This window comes from Colletotrichum scovillei (assembly GCF_011075155.1).
Source record: "Colletotrichum scovillei strain TJNH1 chromosome Unknown Contig00011, whole genome shotgun sequence".
Classification (NCBI taxonomy): domain Eukaryota; kingdom Fungi; phylum Ascomycota; class Sordariomycetes; order Glomerellales; family Glomerellaceae; genus Colletotrichum; species Colletotrichum scovillei.
The window spans coordinates 1,693,816-1,721,370 of NW_023336269.1; the positions used below are offsets into that span (position 1 = coordinate 1,693,816).

A 27,555-nucleotide genomic window follows, 5' to 3' on the forward strand; every position below is an offset into this window, starting at 1 on the left:
AGTCCATTTGGCACGGCATTCAATGCCCCTTCATACCGGATAAAGCGGCTAAAGGACGTCCATCTAGCCTCATGGCATCTTGGTCAACACAGGCTAGCCTTCCGGTTCGACATGTGTCCCCACTCCGGATCTCGGAGCCGGGCAGCTTCCGAGTTTCGAAAGGATGGCATTCTGCCCTTTTCCCATATCAGCGAGTCATCAGCGCTCCGCAAGAATCGCGGACGAGCTCTTTCCCGAGAGAAGAAATACCGTTCTCGGGATGTGGAGTCGTTCCAAGGAGGCGGGATACACTTGGCCCTGCATTCTCTCTTAGTGTCTATTTTGTCACTATCCAGATTGTTTGCTCACGGAAAATCCCGTTCATCGAGTTTTGGATTGAAGGGAGCCTTCTCGATTCATGGAATTTACAATTGTTACAGGTCGCAAGTAAGAAATGCGCGGCCAAGCCTCACCAGCCGTCTACGTATCCGGAGTCACGCCTGATAAGCTTCACCCATGACATGTCGAAATGCACAAGCGAGACTTGGTCTGCTCGCCTACGGCCGGATGCTCGTCTAATTTGCCTTTAGGCGCTATGGTCTTGATCCAGAATTGCGGGTGAGCATGTGGACAGGTGCACACTTAGTATCTCAAGTAGGCATCTCATATACAAAGAAAAAACACATGGGAAGTTTACGAATCGAGAGCTCTTTCGTCGGTTACCTGCCCCACACCATCCTCGTGTCGAGGAAAATCAACTTTCCCATCATCATCAGCAACAACATTCTTTGTACAACAACGATCCACCCTCCAAAATGCCTTCATAGTTCACACCAAACGACGACTAGGAATCCAAAAGAAATACCGGGCAATGGAGACTCCAATAGTTTTAACAAGCGACAGTTGATGCTGATTGGCGGAAAGTACCAACCCAAGCCCTGCAATTACATTGCAATATTGTGGAATAAGAAACAATCATAGTTCGCAACCAGCAATCTACCAGAGCCGAACTGACCAGTGAAATCACCGTCGGCGTTTAAGCCGCCTCATAAAGTTTCCTAGCGTACCGTAGATTTTATAAAGTAAGTGCTTAGTGCTCGCCTGGATAAAGGTTCTACTTCTAGTTTAGGGAGAGGGGAGAGGGGGAGAAGACTCCCCATCTGGGAATGTGCTTTGAAATGCTGCGGTTTTGCTTGGGTCTAGCTTTCTTTCCAACAATCAATGAGTGACGCTACTGCCCGTTCGCGGCTCTGCCATCGTTTGACAGCCAGCCCTTGACAGCCATATTTTCTGCATTACTGCCGTATGGTTTTATTTCATTTTTCGGATTCTTATTCGCGTTCTTAAACAACTTCCAGTGGCTTGAGTCTAAGGGAAAGGGGGGGGCGGTTGAGCTTTTCTCGGATGGAAGCCACTCCGATTTCGCGAATAGACTCAAACCCCCTCAAGCTGGAATCCCTGGGCAACCCAACCGTCTGCTCACTGCTCATAACAAGATGCCAAGTCACAACCAGCCAAGCCTTTCAAGACGAACACCCTGCCACGTCCTTCTGAATTCTTAATAGCACAGAGGGATTCCCGCCGACCACCAAACCGGCCACCGCTCCCCCCTTACGGCCGGAAAGCCAATCATCGGTGTATATTTCCGAGACTCTGGTGTTTCCAGAAACTTTTCGCCCGCTCGCTGTCTCTACTGGAGTCTTGGAGTATGGGGGGGCGCGAGGTAATTGAAGACGAGAAAACCTGCTCGAGGTCTGTGGCGAGCTTTGATGCCGTATACATCATCCGGGGATGGTTCTGCCGGAAGGTTCTGCCGACAATTGGGACTTTCCAGCCTCCCCACCTGTTACCTGCAGAAATTACTTTGCCTTACTCATTGACACTCGGACTAATCACCTTCCACGCTGCTTTACATGTTGGCGATGCCAAGGTGAAGTGGCTCTATCCCTTGGGGGTGCAGTACCCAGATGTTTCGAGGTAATTCGCAATATAGAGCTGCCGACGGATGCACGCCTCGTACAGAATCAAAAGGAAAGATGGGAAGTCGAATGTCTCCATATTCCACTTTCTTACATATCAATGACCTTTTGTGCGGCCTCTCAACGCATACTGGATACTTCTGGCTTTGCAAACTCCCGTACGAGAAGTATATAAAAGCATCTTCTGAAGTATCCCTGATTACCTAGCTCAGCACCTTGGGTCTCCTTGGAGAATCCTGCACCAATTCTCAGCCTTCGCGCGAATTCCGATCGAAGTCGTCTCCGGCGTCAGGACTGCGATGAGCCATCCAGCCTAGCTGCCGCTGCTTTGGGCCATAATATCAGCTGCCGAAGAGGCATCCTCAAAAGTAGTACTTATCCATCCCCTATTCCCATGTATTCTACCTCGTATACTAGAGAAACGCCGGATGGCAGATCCTAGATGTATAAACTCGATTCAAGTCCGGCACCTCCATGGCAAATACACCCATGAAGTCATCCACTTTCATGTCAAAATTGAAGCACACATAAACGCTCTAGAGAGTCGATACTCTCTCAAGACGGAGAAGCTATTGCTGCCATAGATAACTACCCAAAATTGCCTGCTCGTCTCGCCTTTTATATCGAATCTGGCCATCGCCTGGTTGCTCCGGGGCCGTCTGACATCAGTGTGCGGGAACAACTACGATCTGTATGCCATCCATCTTTCCCTTCGCATCATACAAATGAGATACCACCATCGATCATCCATAAGATGAGAGTAATTGATTTATTCTCGCAGAAATCTACGAGGTGGAATTCGATAGAACGCTTCGTGGAGTTAACAAGACTTTTTTCAGCCGTAAAATCAAAGAAAGAATCGTCTCTTTACTCTGTCAACTTCACTTAGTAGATTTACGTGATTCAGGAAACAGTAAAATGAAAAGACAAAAATAATCTACATGGGATGTCATACAGCCCTCAGCGTGCCGACCACTAAACTTAATCATCTTGACTTCCCCAAGGCTTCTAGGCCATCCAATAACCTTGACAGCCAGCTGCGCATGGAAACTCGGTAACAACCCCTTTCTCCATCACATCGGAGACTCTCACTTGAACTCCTTCAGAGCCTCCTCGACGAAAGCCACGAACTCGGTCATGACCTCTTCCCTGAAACAACCATCCTCTATTGCCCTCGCGTCCATGTCTCCGCCCCCAGCGTCGGCATCTGCATCGAGACCGTCTTCCCCATCCGTTTCAATTACGTCGTTGAAGATCTTGAAGGCAGTTAGGAACTCATTCCACAATCCCCGCGATGGGGCGTTCGCGATCCTATAGGCGGCGCCCTGAACCCGCTGGGAAAAGTGCTCAGGGGAGTCACCACCATCATCTACAAGATGGCCGTACCCATTTATCGCCATATCAGCAGCGCCCGGGACATGCGCAGCGTTCTCTCTGTAGGAGACAATGACCCAGCACAAGCAAGATAACACCTCTGACTGCGAAATGCCCAAATCCCTTCGGGAATTGCGAGCCCACTCGGCACTCCCAGCACTGCGGTCTTCGCCGCAGCCCACTCCTTCACCTTCGCCTTCTTCGGTGAGTAGCTGCATGACGAGTTTGTACCACAACGTCCCGTAGACTTCATGATGCTCCTTCCGCTGCTTCTGCATCTTGTCATGAGAAGATTGGATATTAGGCCCCTTGGGCTGACCGAGGGTGCCCGAGACATCACTTAGTACTTGGCAGCACCATCCTGCACACTGCCTCAGCGTCGTGAAAGCCCTGGATGTCGCCGTTCCGCGGTTGTCGGTGCGCAGGACCCAGTCATGCATGCTGCATAAAAGGTCGTCGAGTTGCTCTTCCATATCCGGTACAAGCGCGTAATACTTTTCGTTGATGGTGTCCAAGAGATGGAACGCGAATAGGTCGATAGAACCGCTTTGTTTGAGCAGGAAGCCCTTGCCGTGCCCGTCGAGGATGGAGGAGACAGCATGAACAAGCTTCTCCACAATGGGACCACCCAACGACCAGCTGTTGTTTTCATTCATCTCAGAATTCATACTTTCTAAGACATAAACGTATAGCAGGGGCCAAAGGTTTGCACGGTGATCGTGAGGCAGCCAAATCTGGGTGTTCAGGAGGCCCAAGGCTTCCTGACATTGTTTCTCAGTCTCGGCCGATCGACATAGAGCTACGAGACTGTCTGAACATTCCCTATTAATGAGGAGACCGTGTTGGTATCGTTCCCAAGCATAGCGACTGCCCGCGACTGCGAATATTGCATCAGCTTTCGTTGTCTGGATATCTTGAGTGATTCGATCGCCCATGCAAGAGACAATTTCGGATATGGGTGCAAGGGTGAATTCATCAGACGCCTCGTAGCCGCAGTCATTGTCTTGTACAAAATCCGCATTTTCAGGGCCAGAGTCCTCAATGCCGACGTCAGGTTTGACACCGTATGCATCCACGTCTTCAGAGTTCTCGGACGGGTTCTTGTGACCCTGACCATACTTCTTGCATCCCCATATATCGCCTAGCCTGTAGACAAGTTGGCGTTTCCTAACTAAAGTCAGTACCAAAAAATCGGATTTTCCAGAGAAAACGTACGTAACGGTTAGGCCATGCTCATCTTTCATAAAAGCCATCAGCTCCTCATGAGTATTCGTCTTGTATTTTTCGCAGATGCTCGGCCTCAGTTTCTCCCAAGTTTCCGCCGGGATTTTGGTCGCTCGCTCGCTCGCTCCTTTTGCTCCTCTCGCCATATCGAGTTCGTTGATCGTACAACTTTGTGTTGGTAATGCCCGAAAGGTGTTGCCCAGCATTTCGAATGCCGGCATATACTCTGCTTCCATTTTGTATGATTCTTGTAGTTTCCAACAGCCAAACGAGATTCTTCCGCAAGAGACGAAGTGCCTTGGAGTCCTCCTCATAACCTAAGAAAGCCCAACGAGCTCCGCCCCTCGTCGCCTTCTTGAGGCTGAATTTCATGTAAGGCTCCCAGTCCGCGGACCAAGTACGTAGCCTTGGGATTGAATTGTAATTTCATAGCACCTCACTCTGTATGCAAAGTCCTTACACGATCCAATCACCGCTTGGCCGGGGGTCGAAAAGTGCAAGTTTCTCTGCACCGCCATTGGGTCAGCAACTAAGCTGGCATTGTCATTTGGGGAGTTGAAATTCCACTTGGGTTTCAACAACACCATTACATCAAAATCCCAAAAAGCCGAAGGGTCATGCATGCCGCTACATCCAGCCAAGAAAAGTGCAATTCCCATTGACAAAGTCTGGCCACCTGGGGAATGGTATGCGAGACCGGCCACCTCAGCCAAATTCCAACATTGATACGTTTTTCATATAAGTAAGTTGCCAGGCTCCGGAACCCTCAGAGCGGGTCCTCGCCCCAGAAGCCAAATCAGACATCAAACGAGCCTTCTCAACTTGAAGTCTTTTGATCTGCGCCCGCTCTCTGTGTTACCCACTCAGCCACGACATAAACAGCACTTGCTTTGCCGTGCATCCATACAGTATTCCTGAGTCCTCGCCCAAACAAATCCAAACAGTGGTCTTCAAGGAGAGATGACGAAAAGAGAAACGTCTTACTCCGAGCCCTCGGCGCCCGCAACCGTGAACATAAGTCGAGCATCGGCACCCGGGCGTCGGAGACCGACCCCACTCCGAGAACATCGAAGCCAACACTCGGCGTCAACTTCATTTCCTGCAGACTCAATGCATCCTCAATCCCAGCCGATACAGCGACAAAGCGCAATCGATAGCCCCAAGGAGAAGCCGATCTTCTGTACATATAAGACAAAAAGAGAGGATAGTGGCGGTGACATCTTGCCAGGCCAAAGGGCGAAGATGAGCCTGACCAAATTAGAAAAGGCTGGGGACGAATACTTCAGAATCAGGAACAGAGTCCGAAACCCGATACGCGGTGAGCCGTTTCCATGTGGCTTCTTGCAATAACGGACGATGGCAGAGATATTGGGTTGATTAGGTGTACAACATGACCGGTGTGATGAAAAAGTTGTTGTCGAAATTGTAGGATGCCGTATAGATAGATACCTGGGTAGCATGCTATTCCAATGAGGTCTTTTGCTTCGTCGCCACGCCTCAGGAAATCTTCACAAAAAGGCCGATCCATCGAGATGAACTGTGCTCGCTTGGTTGACCTGAACATGGTGCCTTGCTTCGTGGCAGCCAGTCGGTAATGGCCGTGCCGCAGCTCTCAGACGGGTTGATTCGCGGATGCTGTCATTAGGCGTGAGGGGGCAGGACACGAGAAGGGCCAGGTGATGCAGGTTGGAGTGTGCCCCGCAATTTAGCCCACAGGCCGGAGGGAAAGGTGCGGTGACGTGGGGATGTATCGGCCGGGTAGAGATACCTCCCTGCTCGCGGCGGTGCAGATGTCGGACGGGGGTGGGCCCTCTGGAGACTGGAGCTCGACGCCTGCCGCGTATGGTTCCGGAACTTTGCATTGAGGCCATTGCCAAGAATAGAGCGAGTGGCATGAGACGTGCAGTCGGCCGATGACTGTTTATTCTCTCACGAGATAGAAGAATCCGTGAAGTCGTTAGCGACAAAGAAATTAGACGTCGGAATCAGGTGAGAAAGCGTTTTTGCCGATCATTTTGCGTATAATAAAGCCTGTCCCGGCATAGCAGGGAGCGGTCTGTGGCCGGCGGGTTTAGTTGGGTTTGGTGGTTTGCAAGGTGGTGTGCTGAGCTACCCGCCCACCATAGCTTCCGCCCCCTCGAACGGCGTACCGTTCTATTGGAGAATTGGATATTGTGCGGGTGGGTGTGCAGTCAGTCGCAACTTTCTAGATGCAATGGGAGGGATGGGCGAAGACTGCATATGTATGAGGTCGAACTGAGAGTTCTTTGGAGAGAAGGAGGAAACTGCACTCCATGTGCGCAGGGTAATGTTTTCATCTGCTCCATCCGTCAGCAGCAAATCAGGCCAGGAAGGGAAGCTATGAGGTGATGATGATGAAGGTCCATGGTTGGAAAAGCAGGGGGCTCGTCTCTTGATGGGCCCCAACGACTTGGGTCCGTATAAAGAGTCGGCATGGGGCACCTTGTGGCTCGTAAAGTCTGTCTGTGGGAGTGACGGATGGGGCGTATATTGTAGAATGCCAATTTGTCTCAAGAAATGAGATGTTGGCCTCTGGTTTAGTCAAAGTGGGAGACTGTGGGCGGTAAGCCTCAGCGCGATCTGGTAGTGAGCTCGGTATCATGAGGCCTGGTCGAGCAAGTGTGACTGTGTCTCGGCCTCGGTGACGGTTGACGGGCTCCAGCTCCGACTTCGACTAGTGTACCAGCCATACGTGGAGGTGTTTGCAGATGGGTTGCGCAACAGACAAAAGGAGGAGGCAAATGCGGGAACAAATGTCTGACGGTCGATGGAGAAATTGTCACATTGTGAAGCGGGAAAGAGTGGCTCCTTGGCATTTGGGATCGTTGTGGGGCAACCGGGCAGGAAGTCACTGGAGGTTAGGAGCTCTTGCCTCTAAGAACTGAAGTTGACGAGCTTGAGCTTCAGCGAGAAGTCGCGGCAAGTCGTCATACCTGTGCAAGGATGACCCAACTACGGATCGCCCCACCCCGCCCACATTGCCAGCCATTGGATCGGACTGAAGTCTGGAGGTGCAGCTGCAAGGTGCCAAGGTACCTCCACACTGCGGCGAGTGTGTGTGTGTGCGGGTGCTCCAGCTTCACCTCATGTCTTCCATTTCTCCAAACGCCCCCTTTTTTGCCTGTTCTTCCTTCCTATGAACGAATGTCCTAGACAAGCGACAAATCCCTTCAGTTTCAAGCTGGTGCCAGGAAGGAAGCGTAGGCGGGGTTTCCAAGACCAAAGCCTACCTCTCGGCTTCCTGACACAACCTGTGGCTTGTAGTGGTGGCCATCTTGGATTGAATCGACCGACCCTTCCCGCTAGCCTCAAGAGTGGCACATTTTTCACAACAGCTTGCTGCTGTGCCACCCCATCAAGGTAGGTACAAGAGCAGAAGATGGTGGATGGTCTCAAACCTTCACCAGGCTCAGAGTGCTAGCCAAATGAGCCTACTCTCGACTATGGTCACGCTCGCCCAGGGCGGCATCGTCAGCTCTGACGACAGCGTCGCTACAAACGTCGTCTCCAACCCCGGACCCAAGGTGTGGCTGATGCGGTCCGGATACAGCAGGGAAGAGCATCGGCCAGACAGGGTTGACAGGTCCAGATCAGCCCGTCTGACTATCCATGCATTGGCTGGCATGGCTGCCGCTCGCAGGCTCCCTGTGTCATGTTGTTGAACCGCAAAACCGCAGGGGCGATCCCGATCCAAAGCGCTTCACACCTGAGGCCATTTGCTGTTCTTACCCAATGCTTCTTGAATTCGTCTACCTATGATACCTCAAGGTCAAGGTAGTGGGACAGCACGGCTACCTGGTACATCGTCCTCATGTCTCCAAAAAGGATCATTGACCGAAGAGGTCACCCATTGACTTGCGTGCTGCACGAGACAGCCAATCGGTAGTAACATCCTCTAGGCGCCAGCCCGTAGCCTACTTGATCAAGCGAGGCGTCCAAACAAGCCCAAACAAGCACGCCCAAGCCATCCCATCTCATTTGCTCAGTCGTCCATGTATCCCGCCCCAGCCTGGAATCTGTACGGAGTAGTTACCCAAGGTCCTCAGGTAGGCACTGAGGGCCCGCAGTCGGGTCCGGAACAGTACCTCCTCCCCATCCTCCTGCCTCCTGCCTCCATACCTAGCCAGCCTTGGAGGACGAGGACCGCTGCAGCAAGGAAGGAACCTCTCTTCAGGTCTACCGTCTACATCCGCGTTAGTCGTTACACGCTAATGTGCTTGTGGCGAGCTGCTTTCCCCGCAGATTTAACGTCCCATCTACCAACCCCATGCTTCCTGCTTCCTGCGTCCCTCGCTTATAAGCCACCACCGCCCTCCTCAGCTCGTGCCTTTTTGCTACTTCCAAGCTTCTGCTGCCATCAACAACTTTTTGTGCAACACCAGAAGACTTGCAAACTCCGCAGATTGCGTGGCCACTGAGGATTCAACACCGGAAAATCATCATCCTTCAAGATGCCTACCGCAACAGAGCGCATTCACGCCCGTAAGCTATCGTCCGTCCTCGGTGTATGCAACTATTCGTTTGTGCTGACATTTACTCCAGTGAACCCCTTCTCCAAGAAGGAGTCTCATACTGCCGCCTCCATCACCACCTACAAGGTCTTGACTATTCTGAGTTGGCTCTTGGCTTTCGTAGTCACGATCTACTACACGGTCAATGAGCCCCACGATGGCTTCACGATTCGGAGACGAATTTGGGACCAGAACTACCTCTACCGCACTGCCTTCACTCTGAATTCCACAATCATCGACATATACTGGTAAATTCCGTCTCGCCCTTTCAGGTGTGTGCCACTTCTAACATCGTCCAGGGTCGTTCTCTTCATCCTCCAAATCGGCTACGTCGGACACCTCTTCTCGAGCAACAGCGACTATGTCAACGCCGCCGCCAGCGTCGGATCGCACTTCATCTTCAACAACCTTCTGCACTTCGCCTTTGTCATGTTGTTTGTGCGCTCCCACTTCGGCTGGGCTGAGTTCATCCTGATCGTCAACTTCGCCAACCTGTCGTCTCTCTACTTCCGTCACAACACGTACCCTCGCTTCATCCACTGGCCTGTCGTTTCCGCTCCTCTGGCCTGGACGTTCGTGGCTATCTACTGGAACGGCGCCATCATGGTCCCCCACCCCCACAACCTAGTTGCCCGCATCTTTGGCAACATCTTCATCTGGTCCATTCTGGTTTACGGAGGTTTCTTCATCGTCACCTACAAGGTAAGAGCGAATATGCGCCTACGACGCTCCGACACTCACTGACTGATCATATTTCAGGATTACACCATGGGATTTTCTCTCAGCGTCCTGTCCGCCGCCATTGGCGTTGCGCAGTTCGGCCGCCAAGTCATTGCCTTCCAGTGGATCTTTGCTTTCACCATCATGGCCGTGCTGTTCGTCTCGACTCTCGTAATTGCCTACCCGGCTGCGACTGGCAAAGACTACCCCTGGAGGAGCCGCACTGCCGACTCGGAGCGCGCTCCCCTTCTTGCCGATGACCAGTAAATGTCATTATGTTCACATTGGACGCTCGATACCAAAGTTTGCGCAATGGCGTATTCTCGCGACAGAAGCACCCCTCACTACACGAGAGGAGCAGGCCGAGCTGAAGTGTGATTAGAAGCCGCCTATGACAGATTCATTGGTGACAAAAAAGTTGTTCTCGTTCCGAGATGGTTGCGACAACTGATTCTGTTTTCGGTATGGAATGTACATGGCATTTTTAATGGCCATGCATGCGAAGCACAATAATTCCCCATGTTGTTTTTCGACTTAGGAAGGAGAGGACGGGGAGGAATGACGTAGCCATGGTCTTATCGTTATCGTTATCGCTTTGGAGCTTTCTTATCGGTTCGAACCACCTTACCTGAGCTACCTTACCTAAGGTAGTGGCGAGGTATCTACCTAGGTGCCTTATCTTAGCTTAGAACTGAAGGTGGAACGGATTAAGGTACCTCGAACCCCCTGGCAGTGAATCTATCAATTGCCATTGTTGCAGCTTGAGTTTACGGATGCCAATTGAAGATCTCCACACTTTTTTTGATTCCCGAACTTGTTCCTCATGCTGCCGCCCAAGAGGTTTCCATTTCCTCTGCAACTAGGGACTGACTTGTGTCAAATCTCCCGCATCTACCGGATTCTGGCCAGCGACAAGGAGTCCAGCTTTCTCCGTCGCATCCTCACCCAGGATGAGCGCCTTGCAATCCCTGCCCACCTGAAGTCGGCTGATGCATCAGCGACGCCGTCCGAGATTCCCAAAGATGACGACTTTCAGGCGCTGAAGAAGCGCAACCCGCTTTTATGGAAGAAGGCTAGCTTCCTAGCTGGCAGGTAAGCTTTCGATCCCGAGTTCATCTCTCTCCTCGGTCAATTGAGCGTGTGCGAAAAGCTCACGTCTTCAACCTATCATGGGCACAGATTCGCAGCCAAGGAAGCGACATTCAAAGCACACCCCACGAGGAATCTAACGTGGCACGACATCACCATTGTCCGGAAGCAATCCGCGCAGCTGAAGGATATTGAGGGGCAGAGGAAGGCCAAGGAGACGGAACCACCCGCATCAACCCCCAATGGAAGCGGCCCGCCCATCGCCATCGTGCGCAGCCTGCACGAAGGGATGCCCGGGCAGGAGGTGCTGGTATCCATCAGCCACGACGGGGACTACGCCACGGCCGTGTGTCTGGCCTTTGAGGCCCAAGGCGACGGGTACCCGAGTCGCAAGCAGCCCGAGGAGCGCGAGGAGAGCAAGAAGCGCGGCGGTTCCCGCGACGCCGAGGCTGAGAAGGAGGAGAAGAGTGCGAGGGCGGCGGAGGCGGCTGTGGAGGTCAAGATGAGCTACGAGGAGTTTGAGGAGTTTAAGGCGTGGCGGGCGTGGAAGGCCGAGGCTGAAGAGCAAAGGAAGAAGAATCGTGAGAAGTGAGGATGGCGAGGGTGAGGGCTGAGAAGCGGAAGGCGGAGGAGGTTGAGACGAAGGCGGACGAGAAGGTTGAGGAGACGGGTAAGGTGACGGCTGCTGAGAAGGCTGAGGAGAAGGCCGCTGAAAAGGATAATGTCGTTAAGCATTGAGGGCGTCACGATTTGAGAGGCCAACGGGGAGATTCCCTGGGCCGGAGGATGGGAAAAAGGTGTATTTGTAGAACATGTCATGGGACTCGATGTAGGTGTAGGTGATTTTGTGTTATAGGCCCTCTTTCCATGGCATTGTAAATATCAAGACTCAAGGCAGTCGCTTGCCACGTTTGCTCTCGCTTTGCTCGATCGACAAGTCCAACTCGTTTCCCCAACTGTCTGTCTCCTTTACTACCTAAGCGCTGTCACATAGGTATACATGCAATCAGGTTATCATACCCCTTTCCCCAAGATGTGGGGATGTGGTTATTATTTCCACACGTTGGAATACAAATATCAATATGTGCCGGCTCGTCCGCGCAATTCCTCTCCCACACCACTTCATGCCAAACAGCCTTGAAGGAGTCACTTAAGCCCGCCGCACACCTACCCTCCCATCTTACCATCTTACCATTTTTCACATCTTCTCTCTTCATTTTCTTCCTTCCTCGTCTGCGCAAGGCGCCCAGAAAGGGATTTTTCTTTCCTTCTTCCAAACACACGATCCTCCACGCCCCTACAACGACAACCAAAAAGCAGGTCAACCCCACCAGCACCACACAAGGACAACAAAAAAGGCTCCACCTCACCACAGCAGGCCCCCGCCCAAGCCCAACCCGCACGCACAGCGGACCAAAAGGACAGAGCAGATAACACTCCACTAAAGCCGCAAACCCACACAGCAGGCACGCACACCCGCTACCGCCTACCGCCGGCCCCCAAGCGAAAGATAGGCCCCAACTTCCGCCCCTCGCTTCAACAGAACAAGATCCTGGCAGGCCGGCTGGCCTAATGGCTAAGGCGTCGGATTCCTATGAGGAATACAAACTCATCCGAAGATTCTGGGTTCGAGTCCCAGGTTGGTCGTCGGTAATCTGATCACAGATTACGAGTAATCAATCCTTTTGCCTTTTCTTTTGAATTTCAACCTTTGAGTCTCTACAATGGTAGTCCTGGTCTACCCCCTCCTCCCCTTTCTTTTGGTCGCGTCTTATTTCGAAGGGTGCATGCATGCATCATGAACCAGAGGTGCAACTCAACAATGCCGGCCAAAACTCGAGTCTTCGCACATTCATCAAACCATGCAACCACCAACTGACAAAATGACCGCTTGAGATAATAGAAAACAATCTGGAATTTAGGGTATCAGTGTATAAGTAATATCTGCAACAACAAAGTAATCCACTCCCTTTGCAATGATTTCTACGCCCATTACCACGCCGAGTACTTCTAGAGCAAGGAAAAGTCGGCAATGATGCCACGCACTCTTAAAACTTCGCAATCAAGACGGCCTCTACCAATTCTCTCTTGACACAAAAGAAAAAAGAAGCAATCCCTGTAATCGGGGAATTGTCAATGTCCTCCTTTCATCCACCCTCGCTCCCCCGGCATCAGCTCACTAGGCCTCAACCATGAGCTGCTCTCCTTCCTCCAGCAACTCCGTGACCTTCTTCAAGTTACCAATAAGGCTTCGTCCAAGACCGACCAGGAGCAGCTTCTCTGCGTTGGCGGGCAGGCCTAGGTACGTAGGCGGCTCGCGCTCCGGCAGCTTGTGGATCCAGGCCATAAAGTCTGACAGAGAGGTACCCGACGGCACAACGAGGCTGCCTTCCTGGTTCTCTGTGCCCTCGACGAGCTTGTGTCCGACGTCGTAGGCAGATGGCGTCAGGAATGAGTGCACCAGCTGGTTTAGCTGCTTGAAATCTCCCTCGTTGTCAATCTTGCCACCGTAGGTTTCCGTGACGAGGTAGCGGATCATCTCCCAAGGGATGCTCTGAGGTGCAATGTTCGTGCGGGTGCCGGCAGCGTTTTCGATCCAGGTGTCAATGATGAATGCCGAGCATTCGTACTGAGAAGGTTAGCTTATGCATTCCATGTTCACTCTGATATAAAACTTACGTCACTGTCATTGAACTCCCAGAAGCACTTCCATCCCAGGCTTGGGGCGTAGCGCAGACGCTCTTGCACGACTGCATGCAAGAAGGCAAGCAGCAGATACAATCTTGTGCGCTCCACGGGTGCCTTGGCACCTCTCGTAGACAAGGAAGACATGGAGTCCTTCATGTTGGCACGCACACCGGCGGGCTGCTCGTACATGAGAACTCTGGAGGCGCGCAGCAAGTTGACGGGGATCTTGGGACTCGACTCCATCGACAGGAAAAGGCGGAACTCGGAGTGGGGGTTGAGAGACTCCATGCGCTTCTCGAGACTCTGCAGCCATGTAGGCGCGAGATGTACGTTCTTGACCAAGACCCAGTTGCCCAACTGCGCAGCGTTGTTGATGGCCTTGTCGGCACTCGCGAGACCCTCGTTGGAACCCATGGCAATGTTGGTGCACTTGACGCGAAGTCTCTCAACGAGATTGTCCACCTTGTAACTGGCATCGAAACCAGGGCTGGAGACCAGAGAAATCGGTCTGGTGGCGGGAACCTGGCTAACCGTCTCCTTGAGATCCTCGACGACGTCAAAAGTGTCGGAGCCAAAGACCAGAGTGACAAATCGCTCGGCAGCGGGGACGAAGCGATCGAGACGGAAGAGCTTGACGAGGAGCAGAGATTGTAGAGCCTGGTCAAAGGCCTCCGTGCTGTCGTCCCAGATCTGGGGAACAAAGTTTTCGGCAAGCTCCTCGGTCAGGAACTTGTCCCAGTCGGCAGACGGAACAGCATCAAGCTTGTCCTTGAGCACGCTCATGCGACCAGCTCGGGTGAAAGCCTCTTCCTTGGCATCCTTGTCGGTAGAGAGATCCTTGCCTTCCACACGATCATCAAGGATGACGTCGATCAGCGTCTTGTCCATCTTGTAGGGCGAAGCCTGCGCAAGCAGCATGGCCAGCGTGATTCGGTCCTTTTGGAGCAGGCCAAGCGCAGTCCGCTTGAAGGCGGTGATAAACAGGTCCTTGACAATGATGTCTCGCCGAATGTTGTGGTTCGTCTCGTTGGCGAGATTCTTGTTGCCATGCAGAACAGAATGGAAAATGTCGAGGAAGTACTGGAGCGAGAACTGGTAAAAGTGGTTGAGGTAATGAAGTTGCTCCAGCACAGCAAACACAGTACTGCAGGAGCGGGCAATGATGCTGTACTGCTGGGTAATCTCTTCGACTTCAGCCATGACGCCCTCAGTGTTACTCATCTTGTCCGAAATTTCCGCAGCCTCCGTCTTCAATGTCTCCAGGGTCTCAATGACGTTGTCGTCATCGAGAATGTTTCCGCGAGACTCGTTGAGAGCTTGCAAAAGACGCTTCTCCAACTGTCGCAGATGAATCTTGAACTCTCCCTGGAGCTTGATAAGGTTAGATCGCCGCTCGTCGACATCCGGTCTCTCCGACTTCAGTACGTCATTAAGGGACTGGGTCTGAAGACTGCTCTGGGTGACCGTGAAATTGACAAATGTGGTCCTAGAGCAGATATCGGGAGCAAAGGTTGCCGACGGGTCGCGAGTCGACAGATAAATCTTGAAGGATGGCGAGAAATCAATCTGCTGCTTTCCAAGCTGAATAAGGACACGACCACCAGTCTTCTGGTATTCCTTGTTGAGGACGTGGTTGAGGATGGGATCGAGGTACTCGGCATCCTGGATGAGGATGGGGTTGCCGAAACGGAGGGAACTCTCCAATTGCTTGGTGAACGAGTCATCCAAGAAACTGGTGACTGTCAAACGACGGTCCTTGCTCTCCTTCTGCAAGAACTCGGTGACTCGGCCAGAGGGATCGATGATCAGAGGGTAGCGGTTGAATCGTTTGAGGACGATGGCGTTCTCCGTGCACAGATCGTCAACCGGCAGGCTGTTCTCTTGCCAGCTGAGACGCTCATCAGCAGTCGACAGGTACTCGGTGACTGGGTTGTGTTGCTTGTATAGCACACCAGACAGCTGCAGCTGGTGCAACCAGTCATCCATCATGGACTTTCGGAAAGTTTGATCGTAAAGACCACTGTAAGCGAGGAAGGCTGCCGCAACGAGGACATCACCAACGAGCGTGCTGATCTGGGTCTCGAAAGACTTGCTGCCCTCTTCCCAACGGACTCTCTCAGACGAAAGACTGTCGAGCAACTTGACACTCCTGTCGACCTTGAACTGGACCTTGGACATCTCAGACTTGATGGCTTGCGTCTCGCTGATGAGTGCAGCATACTCCGTCTTGTACTGGGCGATGCTAGACTCGAGGGTGTTGATGGTGTTTTCAACAGCCTTGGCCTCGGCCTTGGTTTGCAGAGCGGTCTCCTCAAGCGCGTCGACTTCGTCCCTCAGAGGACCGACACGATCGAGAATCTCGGAGTACAAGACCTGCGCCTCAACCCATTGCACCAAAGGACCACAGGCCTTACTGGCGCGGTTGACCTTGTCGAAAGTGAATTCGGGGATCGACAAGAAGTCATTGCGCATCTTGGTACGCAGAGCCTTGGTCATTTGACGTTCGTTGTCAAAGTTGACAATGCTGGCAATGAAGTCGTCGCGACGGATAATACCTTGAATCGTTCTCCAGTCGTTGACCTTGTGACCGAGCAGGGCACAGACAGACTCAAGAGCCAATCTGACACCCTGGGGCGGGTTACCCATGGACCGGACTTCGGTAAGATGTTGACGCTTGATGTTGCTAACACTGGCCTTGGCCTCTTCAACGGCGGGTTCAGCCTTGGCGAGGTCTTCCAGCACAACCGTTCTTCGCGAGGCCACCTCAGCTTCTTGTTTCTCGAGTGCGACCTGAATCTCCAACGAGGTGTTCTTTCTCTGTTCAGCCTCTCTCTGGTCTGCAACCATGCGCTGCAGCTTCTCGTTGGCCTCGGCGTCCTTCTTCTCAAGTTGAGACTTCTTCTCGGCAAGGCTGACCCTCAGATCGCGAACCTTGTCGACAGTGTCTCTAAGCTTCTCGAGACCAACGTTGAGATGGCGTTGCTGCTCTTCCAGATCCTCGCGCTTCTCGTTGTAAAGCTTGACATACTGCGCAACGAAATCCAAGAAGTGTCTGGGGGTAAGGAAGGTGACCTTGCCTTGCTGCTTGAAAAGCTTGGTGTTGAATCTCTGGAGGGAGTAGTGGATGTAGACCATCGAGTTGACAATGGTCTCGCGATGCGTAGGGGGGAGGCTGAGGGCGCGGTACGCCACGGGGATAGTATCAGGCGCCTGGAAGTTGGGTCGATCAAGGTCCATGGACTGGGTGAGCTCATGACCGACTTGGAAGAGAGCCTGATCGGACCAGTCTCCGAACCAGTTGAGAACGCAACGGTTGAACAAGGCAGGGCTGGTAGCAGCCTTGGATCCCAGACCACCCTCTGGCGGGTTCATGGTGAACACAACATGCAGATTCTTGACAATCTGTTGCGTGAACCACTTGTATAGCTCCTCGGGCGAGTCGAGGTGCAGGTTTTGTCGTTGAGCACCCTCCTTGCAAGCTGTCATAAGCGCGGCGAACTCGTCTCCCTCGAATAGACCGGGAACCTCGGCGTTGGCGAGCAGAGTGTTCATTCTCTCGAGGAAACCGGAATCCAGAACATTGGCTTCGTCCATGATGAAGCAAATCTTCTCGCCCTTGCAACCACAACGCCTGAGGACATCACGCAGATCGTCGTCAAAGTCTTCGGCAGAATACTTGCCGTGCACCTTGATTTGGAAGACCTTGAGACCGTTCATCCAGGCCACGAAGCGCGAGAGCGTGGTCTTTCCACTACCACTCACACCGATGAGGATAAGATGGCCCTGGGGTTGTCTGAAGACACGATCAATGCGGAGCACGTGTTCCAAAACATCATTGAAGAGAATAAGAGGGACGTCGACTTCTTCCTCACAGAACGTCTTGAGTCTGGCCTTGACAAAGTCTCGAAGCTGCTCCCGGTCGACTGGTACGTAATTCTTCGACAGCCAGTTGGAGAAGAGGATGGGACCGCCAAGTGCCTTTTGATCATCGATAGTAGGGAAGAGATCAAGAGCAATGCGTCGGACTGCATCATCGGTCCATTGGCGCTCGTCCTCAGCGACGAGACGATCTTGGAAGAGGCGGAGAGCCTCATGGGCCCAGATACGGACAAGTCCCTCAATGGACAACGTCTCCAGAGGCCGGATGGCTTCGTAGATACCACGCACCCATCTAGTGAGTTCACGAGGACTGTAGACGTAGTGAGGCTGGATCTTGGGTGTGAACCGCTGTTGCGACTCAAGATACAGCTTGACCATTGCCTGCGTGAGTGGCTCAGAGTAGCCACGGAGAGATGGGATAATCTTGAGAACAGCCGAATTGAAGGTGCCGTAAATCTGGAGCAGGGAAAGCTCTCCAGGATAGTCGACCATGATGAGAGGAGCATGGCGAAGGAATCTAGCACCCAATGGTGTACGACCAGCGTCCGTCGGAGGGTTACAGGCACCGACGAATTGGATACGGTCAAGAGTGACCCAAGACTTGTCCGAGGTTCTCCAGAAACCATTGTGCTCGACGAGCTGGCGCAAGAAGGAAATGGCTCTCTGTGTTCCGTACTTGTCGGGGGCAGGCAAGTTGATTTCATCACAGAAGATCACCAACCATCTACCAATCTGTGTGGGCGAAAGCATGACTCCGTTCAAGGTCTTCTTGTACTCGCAGTATTGCTCAAAGGTCTTGATAAGAAGGTCGGGAGTAGTCGCGCTGGAGAAGTTGAGGCCGACAACCTCCATGTTGGGAAGCTTGCGAAGAGCGCTGAAGAGCGTCATCGTCTTACCGGAACCGGGAGGACCGCAAAGGAGCAGCGGCTTATGCTCAGCCAACCAAGAGTAGAGAACATCCTCATGACGCACTGTATCAAGGGTAGGAATGACCACATCTGTCTGAGTGACGGAGTGAGTATTGACTTCAATGGTCGGCACCTGGTTCTGCCACGGCGTCCACTCGGCCTGCGGAAGAGACACGTCGAAATCGATGAGCGAGCTGCTACCATCAAGAGGCGGGTTGCCGAAGCTGGCCAGACCGCCGACGGCATCTCCGAACGCTTTGCGGTCATTGAGAGGGCAATCGCCAGTGAGGGCCCAAACCAAAGCGAGGAGCAGCTTCTTCGCGATGTAGGCCTCAACCTGCTCAGGGTCCAGGGGGAAGTCGGAGTGTTGAGCGTTGTACTCAATCATGTCGCGGACTGCCTTATTCAAGAGGGAGAACAGTGTGTTGAGAACGCGAGCGACAGTGAAGTCCATAATGTGGTTGTAGCTCTCGGCTTCCTTAAGAGCAGCCGTGAGGAAGTCCTCCCCGGAGAGATAGGCGTTGAGCAGGTCGGCGACTTGAGACTGGACGGCCAGGGCCTTGGCAGGGCTCTGTCCAGCTGCGACGCTGTCCTCGTCCAGGTCCTCGAAGGGCTTGGAGCGGAGCGTGCCGAGGTAGTGCTCAAGCATCATCATTGGCGTAACGGTGTCCTCGCTGAACCAGACCATACCGCAACGACTGACCGTGGCGAGGGTGGCATACTTCAACGTCTCCACCTCGAACATGATGCGGACGTTGGCGGGCAGGTTAAGACGCTCACCATTGGGAAGAGTGAGAAGTTTGTTGTCGTCCAACACACTGTTCAAGTTCTCAACCCATTCGGGGTCAACGTCACCGTCGAAGACGATCCAGTGGCGCTTAGAGTCCTCGCCTCTGAGGTTGTCGACAATCTTTCGCAGAATGCTAGTGAACAGACCATCTGTCCACTCACGCGTGGTAGAGTCGAGGTTTCCGTAAAGAGCCTCCTTGGACATGACCTTGGAGTCAATGACGTGCTGCACGCCCTCGACACCCTCGACCTTCTGGAGAGCGTCGAGCAGAAGAGTCCATGCAGCAGACTTGCCGGTGCCGGAGTTACCAACCATCATCACACCGTGGTGGATCTTCTGGATCTGGTAGAGTTGAAGCACCTTTGTCATCCAAGTGTCGTTGACCACCAATTTTCTTTCGTCTGCGAGCGTCCTGATGGCCTCCTCGAGAGCCTGCAAATTGGCTGGCACGTACTTGACGCCAGGGAAGCAGTCCTCTTCGACCTCACCAAGGATCTCCACATCGCTCTTGATAAGCTTAGGGGCGATGGTTTCGCGGATGCTCTGCACGATAATTTCGGGCTCAACAACCTCCTCAGCGCCAATGCTGCCATCACTCTCTACAAGTCTTGCACGCTTGAGACCTCCGGAGCTGACGAGAACACTCTTCAGAGCACGAAGACCAAAGTCGTAGTGAGCTTGCTTGGAAAGTCTCGCGGCGCATTGGTCGAAGAAAGGAACCGTGTGCTTCGACAGCTGCTTGGCCTGGTTGAAACCTTGAGAGTACAACATGACTTCGGCAATAAGCTCCTTGTCAGGCTTAGACATGGCAACACTGCGGAACAACTTCTTCAAGTTGTCGGGGAGGTTGGAACGGCCAGCATAGCCCGGGTTCATGGTGATGAAGATACCAGTATTGGCGTTGACATGGAGCTGGCGTCCAACCAGTTCGGTCTGGGCCTTGTCGTCCTCGGCTCCCTTCTTCAGGCCAAGCTGAATGTTTTGGATTTGCTGCGAGACAGCGGATAGAATTCTCTCCTCGAGACGGTTAAACTCGTCGAAACATCCCCAAGCTCCGACCTGGCAGATACCGAGGAAAATGCGGCCCATGGCTTGGAAATCGAAGGTGTCGTCACAGCAGAAGACCAAAGTGAAACGACCGAGCTGGAGACCAAGGGCCTTGACTGACTCCGTCTTACCCGTTCCGGCTGGACCGTAGGGAGATCCACCCAGTCTTTGCTCGAGGGCTTGTGTGAGAGTAAGGAAACATCGGTCTGTAAGAGGTGTTCTGACAAGGCGTTCCGGGACTCCGAGATACTCGAAGCCGTAGCTGAGCTTGGCATTGGCCATCTTCACCTGCAGGCGATTGGGAAAGTCGCCTTCGGGAGTGTAGACGTATCGCATCTGGAGAAGCCACCAGTAGTGAGTAGGCGAGGTTGCGTTGAGGCTGATGAGCTTCTCGATGGCGTCGCGCTGGTGCACACATTCGGTGATGAGCTGTTCGCACTTCTTGCGCTGAATGACCTCAAGATCACCCAGAACAGTATCAGCGAGAAGGCGAAGCACTTGGACCTCGAGCTCATAGAGCGACTGCAGTGACTTTCCTCCGTCAACGAGAGACTTTTCGACGGATGTGGTCCAGACGACTTGTGTCGCCAGAACGACAATCTGACTGGGGAAGGCTTCCATGAACGCGTCCATCGCCTCCTTGTCGATCTTCTCGGATTCAAAGATTGGAGTATACTGCTCGACAGCCTCTGCGAGGAGCTCAGCCAGCGTGTTCTTCATGCCACTCTCCAGGAGAGCCAACCAGTCGTTGATCTTGGGCGTTTTGGCGAGGGAGATCTCTTTCTTGAGACGCACAGCCTCGCCCTCCTTCGAAGTGAAGCCAGAGATGATAGTCTCATCGTCCATAATCAGCCCGGACAGACCAGCAAACATCTTCTTGAAGTGCTTCGCGATACGCAGGGTGTCATTGCTGTTACCGATCATCTCGAGGAGATCTTCGTCACCGACGAAGTAAAATCTAGGGAAAGAGACACGCTCCTTCTCAAGGTATTCACCAAGAGCCTTTTGGATCTTGTTGAGAAGTTCAGCCAGTCTCTCGAGAGACTTCTGGACGTTGGGAATGGTCAAGACATCGAGTACGTAAGGCTGCTTGTAGACCTTTTTCATGACAGCAGAAAACTCGCTGTTGATGTTCTGGAACCTCGAGGACTCTACTGGCAAAAGATGCTTGATGTCGGCATTGCCAGTGAAGACACCCTCAAGGTAGACCCACTGACGCTGAACATCGATCCAGACGTCAAAGAGGACATGCACTCTGTTGAGCTTGTCTTCCCAGGAGGATGCCTCCTCCTCGAACTCCTTGTAGTAAGGCGAGTGCTTCATGGCTTGCAATGAGTTCAGGTTTTCGCTGCACTTGGCGAACAGATCGTCCCAACCGCGAATGAGACGGCATTTGTTCTGGTAGTTGACGAGCTCCAGCCCATAGTTGGACCACGTCTCGCGGACTTGTTTCAGGAACTCCTCCAGGGCCATCTCGCCCTGCGCCTGAGCAATGATGTCCCTGACAATAACCTCGGTAGCGACAAGATTGAGGTCCCAAACATCACCAAGAGTCATCGACACTGGTGAGTATCGCTTGCCGGGCTTGATTTGCTTGTAAATCTTGGTCCAGTGGCGGTCTCGAATAGCCTCGGACTTGAGGTCAGAAAGAATGGTGTTAACCTTGAGCAGACTGCGAAGGATAGTCTGCACGTGCTCAAAGGCGGCATATTGTCTCATGCGACTAGGCATCTCCTTGGTGCTCTTGATGAGGTCGTCAATCTTGGACCGAATCTTTCTGGGTTGGACAGCAGTCCACAGGACCTCTCGTGTCTCGTTGAGACTCGCCCAAATGGTGGACAGGTTGGACCAAACGGATTGGAAGTCCTGGACTTCTTCCAAAATTGTGGCAAGAGAGCTGTCCGCAGATGTAGGAAGATCGAGAGCCTCTTTCGCCTTGGCCACCATTTCAAAGTCGGACTGCAGCTTAGAGATTCTGGTCTCGAACGTCTTCAACGTTGCGGTGGCAACATCAGGCTGAGTGGTGCCAGAAACTGGCTTCTCATCGTTCCACTGCACTGCGACCTCGGCAATCCTGTCGTTGACAATCTTGTCCTCGGCGATGATCTTGGATCGCAGGGCGTCAGTCTGGTCCTGGACGATCTTGGACTTCTTTTCCAAAATCTCGGTAAGAGACTCCCACGAGCTGTCAATCTGCTCGATGTGAAGCCAGTCGTTGGGGAATTGGTAGCGCTGGCGCACGAGGGTAGACTGGCCCTGTCTGAACATGTCGATCTCAGGAGCCCAGAGCTTGACATTACGTCTGCAAGCCTGCACAACAGTAATAAATTGCACGGCCTGTGCAGTCGAAGATGCATCGAGGCCCTGGCTCTCGAGATCGCGGCGAGCCTTTTCAATCTCGGCGTGGACTTCACGCATACGGTTGCCGAGTCTGCTAGCGAACTTCATCAAGATCTCGTGCTGCCATTGGTCGTACTTGGCATTGACCTTTGTCTGAACCTGGTCGTAGTCAATCGTGATATGGCCGAATTGCCGGCTGACTTCTTGAGTGTCAAAGGTCTGGCGCGTCTTTCTGATCTCCTGGAGCAACTGCAGCCATCTCGCAAGCTGGTCTCCCAGAGCCTCGTAAACTTGTTCTGACTGAAGATCCCAGAGGGACTGGAATTGCAGCCACTTGTCGACGTAAGAGCCGATCTCCTGCAGTTTCTTCTCGACAGACACGTACACGCGGCTGAGTAAGTCGGTGCAATCGCTGGGAAGGTCGTCAAAGTGCGGTTCGTCCAATGTGGTAGTCGTCAAAGTCATTTGGTATCGCGTGGCTTTAATCTTCTTCAGATTGCAGACGATTCCGAGCCACTCGTGGAGTTGAACGAACCAGCTCGAGCGGGAGTATTCCAGTGGAGGGTCCAAGTAGATCACCTGATTCCGCATGGACAACTCAAGGATCAGACGCTTGATTGTAGGTCCTTCTTGTACAGCCTCTTCGCCGTTTTCTGTCACTTGTTTACGGCGCCCATCGTCGAGATAGTCGTCCTCAAAGGCATTAATCCAAGCCAGGATAGCGTCTTGCAGACGAGTAAGAAGCACCTCCTTGAGCTTTTGGTTCATCATGTCGACCCAGTAGGGCAAGTTGACGTACTGCTCCAAGTTAAGCTGATCGACGGCAGTCTGGATGGTCTCTAGACGTGAAGTGAAGGCGCTGGCCTCGTAGGGGCAAGTGTTGAGCTCAATAAGCGCCTTCTCCACGGTCGCGTGGATTGACGCCAGTGAAGCAGTCTTGGCCTGGAGCAGGGACACAGCCGCGGCAAACTCTCGAATGAAGAGGCTGTGCTTGCTCTCGGATGGCTTAGAAAGCCCAAATTCGGACACGTTGGGCAAGGTAGCGTTGTTTTTGGTGGAGAAGAAGATCTCGTGAGAGTTGACAAATGACTCCCATCGGAGAGGCACACCTCTGGACACCAGAGCATAGACGTCGTTCTTGTATCCATACACAAGCACGGCCTCTTCGCCCATCTCGGAGATTTGCCGCATCGTCTGCGAAAAGGTACGAACGCTCTCCATGAGACTGACTGCAAAAGGGTAGACACGCTTGGCATCCTTGGACACATTGTTGATTGAATGAGGAACAGCATAGTTTTGCCACATGAGGTTACGTGTCTCTTTGAAGAGGGTGATGACCTGAGGATCAAAGTTGACCATGAGTTCGTAGCTGTTGCCCGTAGATCGCTGGCGACGAATATCAAAGAGGAAGCCAGAAATGGAGATTTGGCGGCGCTGAACATCGTCGAGCCAAGCTTTGTAAATGGTTTGCGTATCCAGCTTCTTCCGGAAAAGATTGCTCTCGCTCTGCAGCTTCTGACCTTCGGCGTGGATGGCCCACTCAGAACCCAGCACGTCCTCGACCTTCTTCATGTAGTTGTCGAGCTGATGCTCAATTTGTCGCGCCCAGATAATGGCACCAGAAACAGGCGGCAAATCACGCAATTGGGCCATGGCGTGAGCTTCGGAGTGGCCATACTGTTGCTTGAAGCGCTCGTGAAGGCCGTGGATGGCTTGTTTCACGTGCTCCATCAACTGGTTCTGGTACTCGGCAATAGCACCACGAATCTTTGGGCGCACGAAAAGAGCGTTGAACTTGGAGAAGACGCGGAACATCTCGTTGGCATTCTTTGCCGTCGCCAGGCGATCTCTCAGGCGCGCAATGATGGAGTTTTCAACCCGAGAAGTCCGCTCATTGTACATGTTCTCAGCCTTGGCCCATCTCTCGGTGCCCTCAGGGGAAACATCCAAGAGGTCGACGTTCTTCAACGCCTCCCAGGCCTGCTTGACTTCTTCGACGGCGTCCACATCGCCCATCTCTTCAACAACGACTACGCCGTTGGTGTTGGTCGTTTCCGTCAAGCCGCTCACAGTAGCCTTGGGACCGAGAACATTGACAATGGTCCGCTGCAGCTGCTCGTGGTTGTCGCGGAAAGTGCTGACGTACTTGAGACGGCCTTGAAGCTCGGCATGCTTCGGGTTGACCTTGATGGGGATGAACTTTTCGTTTCTCCTACGCGTTACCTCACGCGCGACATTGGTAAACTCCTTGATGCTCTCATCCCATGTAGTGAAGATGTCGTCGCTTGCCTTCATAATGGCCTTGAACTCAGTGTAGTCGAGGTTTACGAGCTCCGTGCCGGGCAAAAGTCGGTGCAGCACCTCGTCCAAGTCTCCAGAAATAGCTTCGACCAAAGGGAGGGCTCTCCGAATGGGGTACGGGCAGATTCTGAGCTTCCTGTTCAAATGGCCAAAGATCTGCACGATAGCGTCCTTGACCTTGGAAAGATAGGTGGCGGAAAGCAGTTCGTCGAGCGGGAAGTCTCGCATGAGCTGGTTGTACTTTTGCACCTTCTCCATAGCCTCCTTCAAGCCGGTATCGGCCGTGAAACTGACAGTCGCCTGGAAACGCTTGGCGTGCTTGAGAATCTCAAGAGTCAAGAGAACTCCCTCGCTACGGAGCTGTCCTTCGATGCCCTCCAATGCAGACTCCATCGACAGCCAAAAGTTGACCTCCTGACTGGCCGTGAACTTGAAGTCTTTGGCGCTGTCGGCAGGGTCCCTGGTCATCCTCGTAATGACCTGAATCGACTTGATCCAGCTGTTCACATTGTTCTGCAAGCTGTTGAGGAAGGTACTGTCAGAGAGCACGGTGCCCGGGATGAGATCGAGTGTGGGTTTCGAGTGTCGCGAATCGGCCTCTTCCAGCGCATTTTGTACCATTGTGTGGAACATGAGGGAGACCTCGGGGATTTCGACGTTCTGCTGGAGGTGAAGCAAGCTCAACTCCAAGTCGTTCCATCTCTTCTTGGTGACGGGAATACCAGTCTTGGAGTCCACATCCGCCCTGCCCCTGGCGCCATTGGTGATTTGGCTCCGGGTGTTGGCATCAAAGTAGGGCGCCAGCGCATTATGAACATAAGAGTGCAGAATTTCAAAGGGCGAAGTGGAAGGGCCTTGCTCGCCGGCGGTGGCATTCAGGGTCGCAGGGCCTGGGAGATTAGTCAAGAGTATCTGAGAAGTGAGCGGCAGCGAAGGGTCGATCGGGCCAGGGCGCTGCTTGAGCAGCACGAGGCATGACACGGTCGTGGGAGACGAAGAGATCTCGGTCATCAGGGAGTATGTGTAGGATGGAGACTCTACACTCAAGCGGTTAGCGGTGCCTATGCAAGCCGTCAAGGGTTCTGCCTCGCGCGGGTTGAACGAACTTGAGTCTTCGGTTCCATTCTGTATCGTGGATACGGGCAAAATGTCCTTCTGAATGTACAGGGCGTTCGGGGTATCGGTAGCGAAGCGGGTGCAGCGCTGAACGGTATCAGAGTAGCGGTGCTTGTGAAGCAAGCTCCCGGGGCTTTCGAGGTCCTCGTTGGTCGCTCCGAGAGCTATCTGGCACACCAGAGCAATGTGGTCAAGAACGCGGCTCGGATCGATCGAGGATTCGGCGGTGGGCGAGGTGACGCCGTTCGCGCCCGGGATCGGGGTGGAGGCCACCTCCATGGTGGCTCGGGGTATGTGGTATGTGGTTTCGGGCGAAGAAGGACGATATTTACAGGGTCGAGGTCGGCATCATCGTAGGTACGACGGATAGACGGTAACGTGGGTAAGCGGACAGTGTATCTGTCGGGTCAAAAGAGGGCAACCTCAGGGGCGATGACCGTCGGCCGCGAGGTGGACGAGTCGTGATGTGCCGATGAGCTAAACGAAGAGAAGCGAGAGAATGGAAGATGCTAAAGGAGAGTTGTGGTATCCTTGAGTGGAACGAGGAAGTGCTTGTCGCGTTTGGGAACCGAGATGTGCTCGTCGTCCCGTTGGCGTCGTCTGGTAGTGGGTGATTATTTGCGGCAGCGGGTTTGATGCGCAGCGCAGTTTCCGGGGGTTGTCGTGGGATGAGTCTACGAAATGCAACTATGTAATGAGGTAGGTATGTCGGAGGTGAGGTGCCCGGTCTTCTGCAATGCAATGTTGACTTTCCAGACGAAGTACTGGAGAGTCCCCGGACGGGTTGACTTGTCCACGGGTTCCACTTTCACGGTTCGTTTGGGAACTTCTTGTGCAAGTGCAATGGAGCATTCCCGCGAGTATTGTACAATTACACAGGAAACGGCGGGAAAAGGTACATCGCTCCAGGGTGGGTGGTCCTTTCCTTTCCCTGAGATCCAATGTCTGCGAGTTTTAACGCGACCAGGCAGGACCCTTGTCGCGACAGCATGTGTCAGGAGGTTTGCTGGCCACTCAAGCTCAGGTACGTAGACTGTACGTAGATCGTTCGGAGTATCCATCCCGGACTACGGGAGCCATTTGATTGGCTGCACTCTCTGCCTCTGCCAAATCAAAGCTCCGATCTACCGCGACCAAATCCTCTTTTTTTTTTTTCCCCGCTCCTGTGCTGGCAATGCATGCTGCCAAAGGGGAATAAGAGGAGCTCAGACACGCTGGCCACGACACGTCCCCGTCTGTACATTTCACCTGCACCACTGGCACCAAGCATAAATCTGCATCAGGGTCCCCTCCCCTCCCTGTGCATGTCTACATATCGGGACAGGAAACAGTCAGCAGCAGCAGCAGCAGCAGCAGCAACAAGCCCCTCCCCTCCCCCTTCACTGGTGGGCTTGCATATCTGTACCTCAGAAACAACAGCTGTTCTTTCTTCACATGCGCATGTCTTAGGTAATGCAGCCAACGACGCGTCTAAATACCTAGAGGTACCTGACCTACAACTAACAGAATGCCCATCGTCAAAATACTTCTGACTCAAAGATCGAGAGCAGCATGATGAAAATGAGATGGTCTTCTGCTCCTGTTCTCTT

At 53.1% G+C, this 27,555-nt stretch overlaps 4 protein-coding genes across 4 annotated transcripts; 2 read left to right on the forward strand and 2 right to left on the reverse strand.

Moving 5' to 3' along the window:
- Positions 1-2,917: 2,917 nt before the first annotated feature.
- Positions 2,918-7,421, reverse strand: HER10_EVM0012283 (uncharacterized protein). Its single transcript, XM_035481681.1, has 2 exons — positions 4,548-7,421; positions 2,918-4,499 (listed from the first exon to the last, which is right to left on the reverse strand). Exons 1-2 carry the CDS (start codon positions 4,868-4,870, stop codon positions 3,047-3,049), a joined length of 1,776 nt encoding a protein of 591 aa, XP_035327383.1. The 5' UTR covers positions 4,871-7,421; the 3' UTR covers positions 2,918-3,046.
- Positions 7,422-9,028: 1,607 nt separating this feature from the next.
- On the forward strand, positions 9,029-10,075 carry HER10_EVM0009128 (ATP synthase F0; the record flags this gene model as incomplete). The annotated part of the gene is made up of 4 exons (XM_035478627.1): positions 9,029-9,059; positions 9,120-9,336; positions 9,388-9,790; positions 9,848-10,075. The coding sequence occupies 4 exons, from the start codon at positions 9,029-9,031 to the stop codon at positions 10,073-10,075; spliced, it is 879 nt and encodes a 292-aa protein (XP_035327122.1).
- Positions 10,076-10,631: 556 nt separating this feature from the next.
- HER10_EVM0003208 (ATP synthase F0) lies at positions 10,632-11,489 on the forward strand (the record flags this gene model as incomplete). The annotated part of the gene is made up of 2 exons (XM_035472892.1): positions 10,632-10,900; positions 10,988-11,489. 2 exons carry the CDS (start codon positions 10,632-10,634, stop codon positions 11,487-11,489), a joined length of 771 nt encoding a protein of 256 aa, XP_035326681.1.
- A 1,328-nt stretch (positions 11,490-12,817) lies between these two features.
- Positions 12,818-26,843, reverse strand: HER10_EVM0010675 (dynein heavy chain). Its single transcript, XM_035480127.1, has 3 exons — positions 25,957-26,843; positions 13,577-25,887; positions 12,818-13,526 (listed from the first exon to the last, which is right to left on the reverse strand). The coding sequence occupies exons 1-3, from the start codon at positions 26,243-26,245 to the stop codon at positions 13,077-13,079; spliced, it is 13,050 nt and encodes a 4,349-aa protein (XP_035327245.1). The 5' UTR covers positions 26,246-26,843; the 3' UTR covers positions 12,818-13,076.
- Between the last annotated feature and the right edge of the window lie 712 nt (positions 26,844-27,555).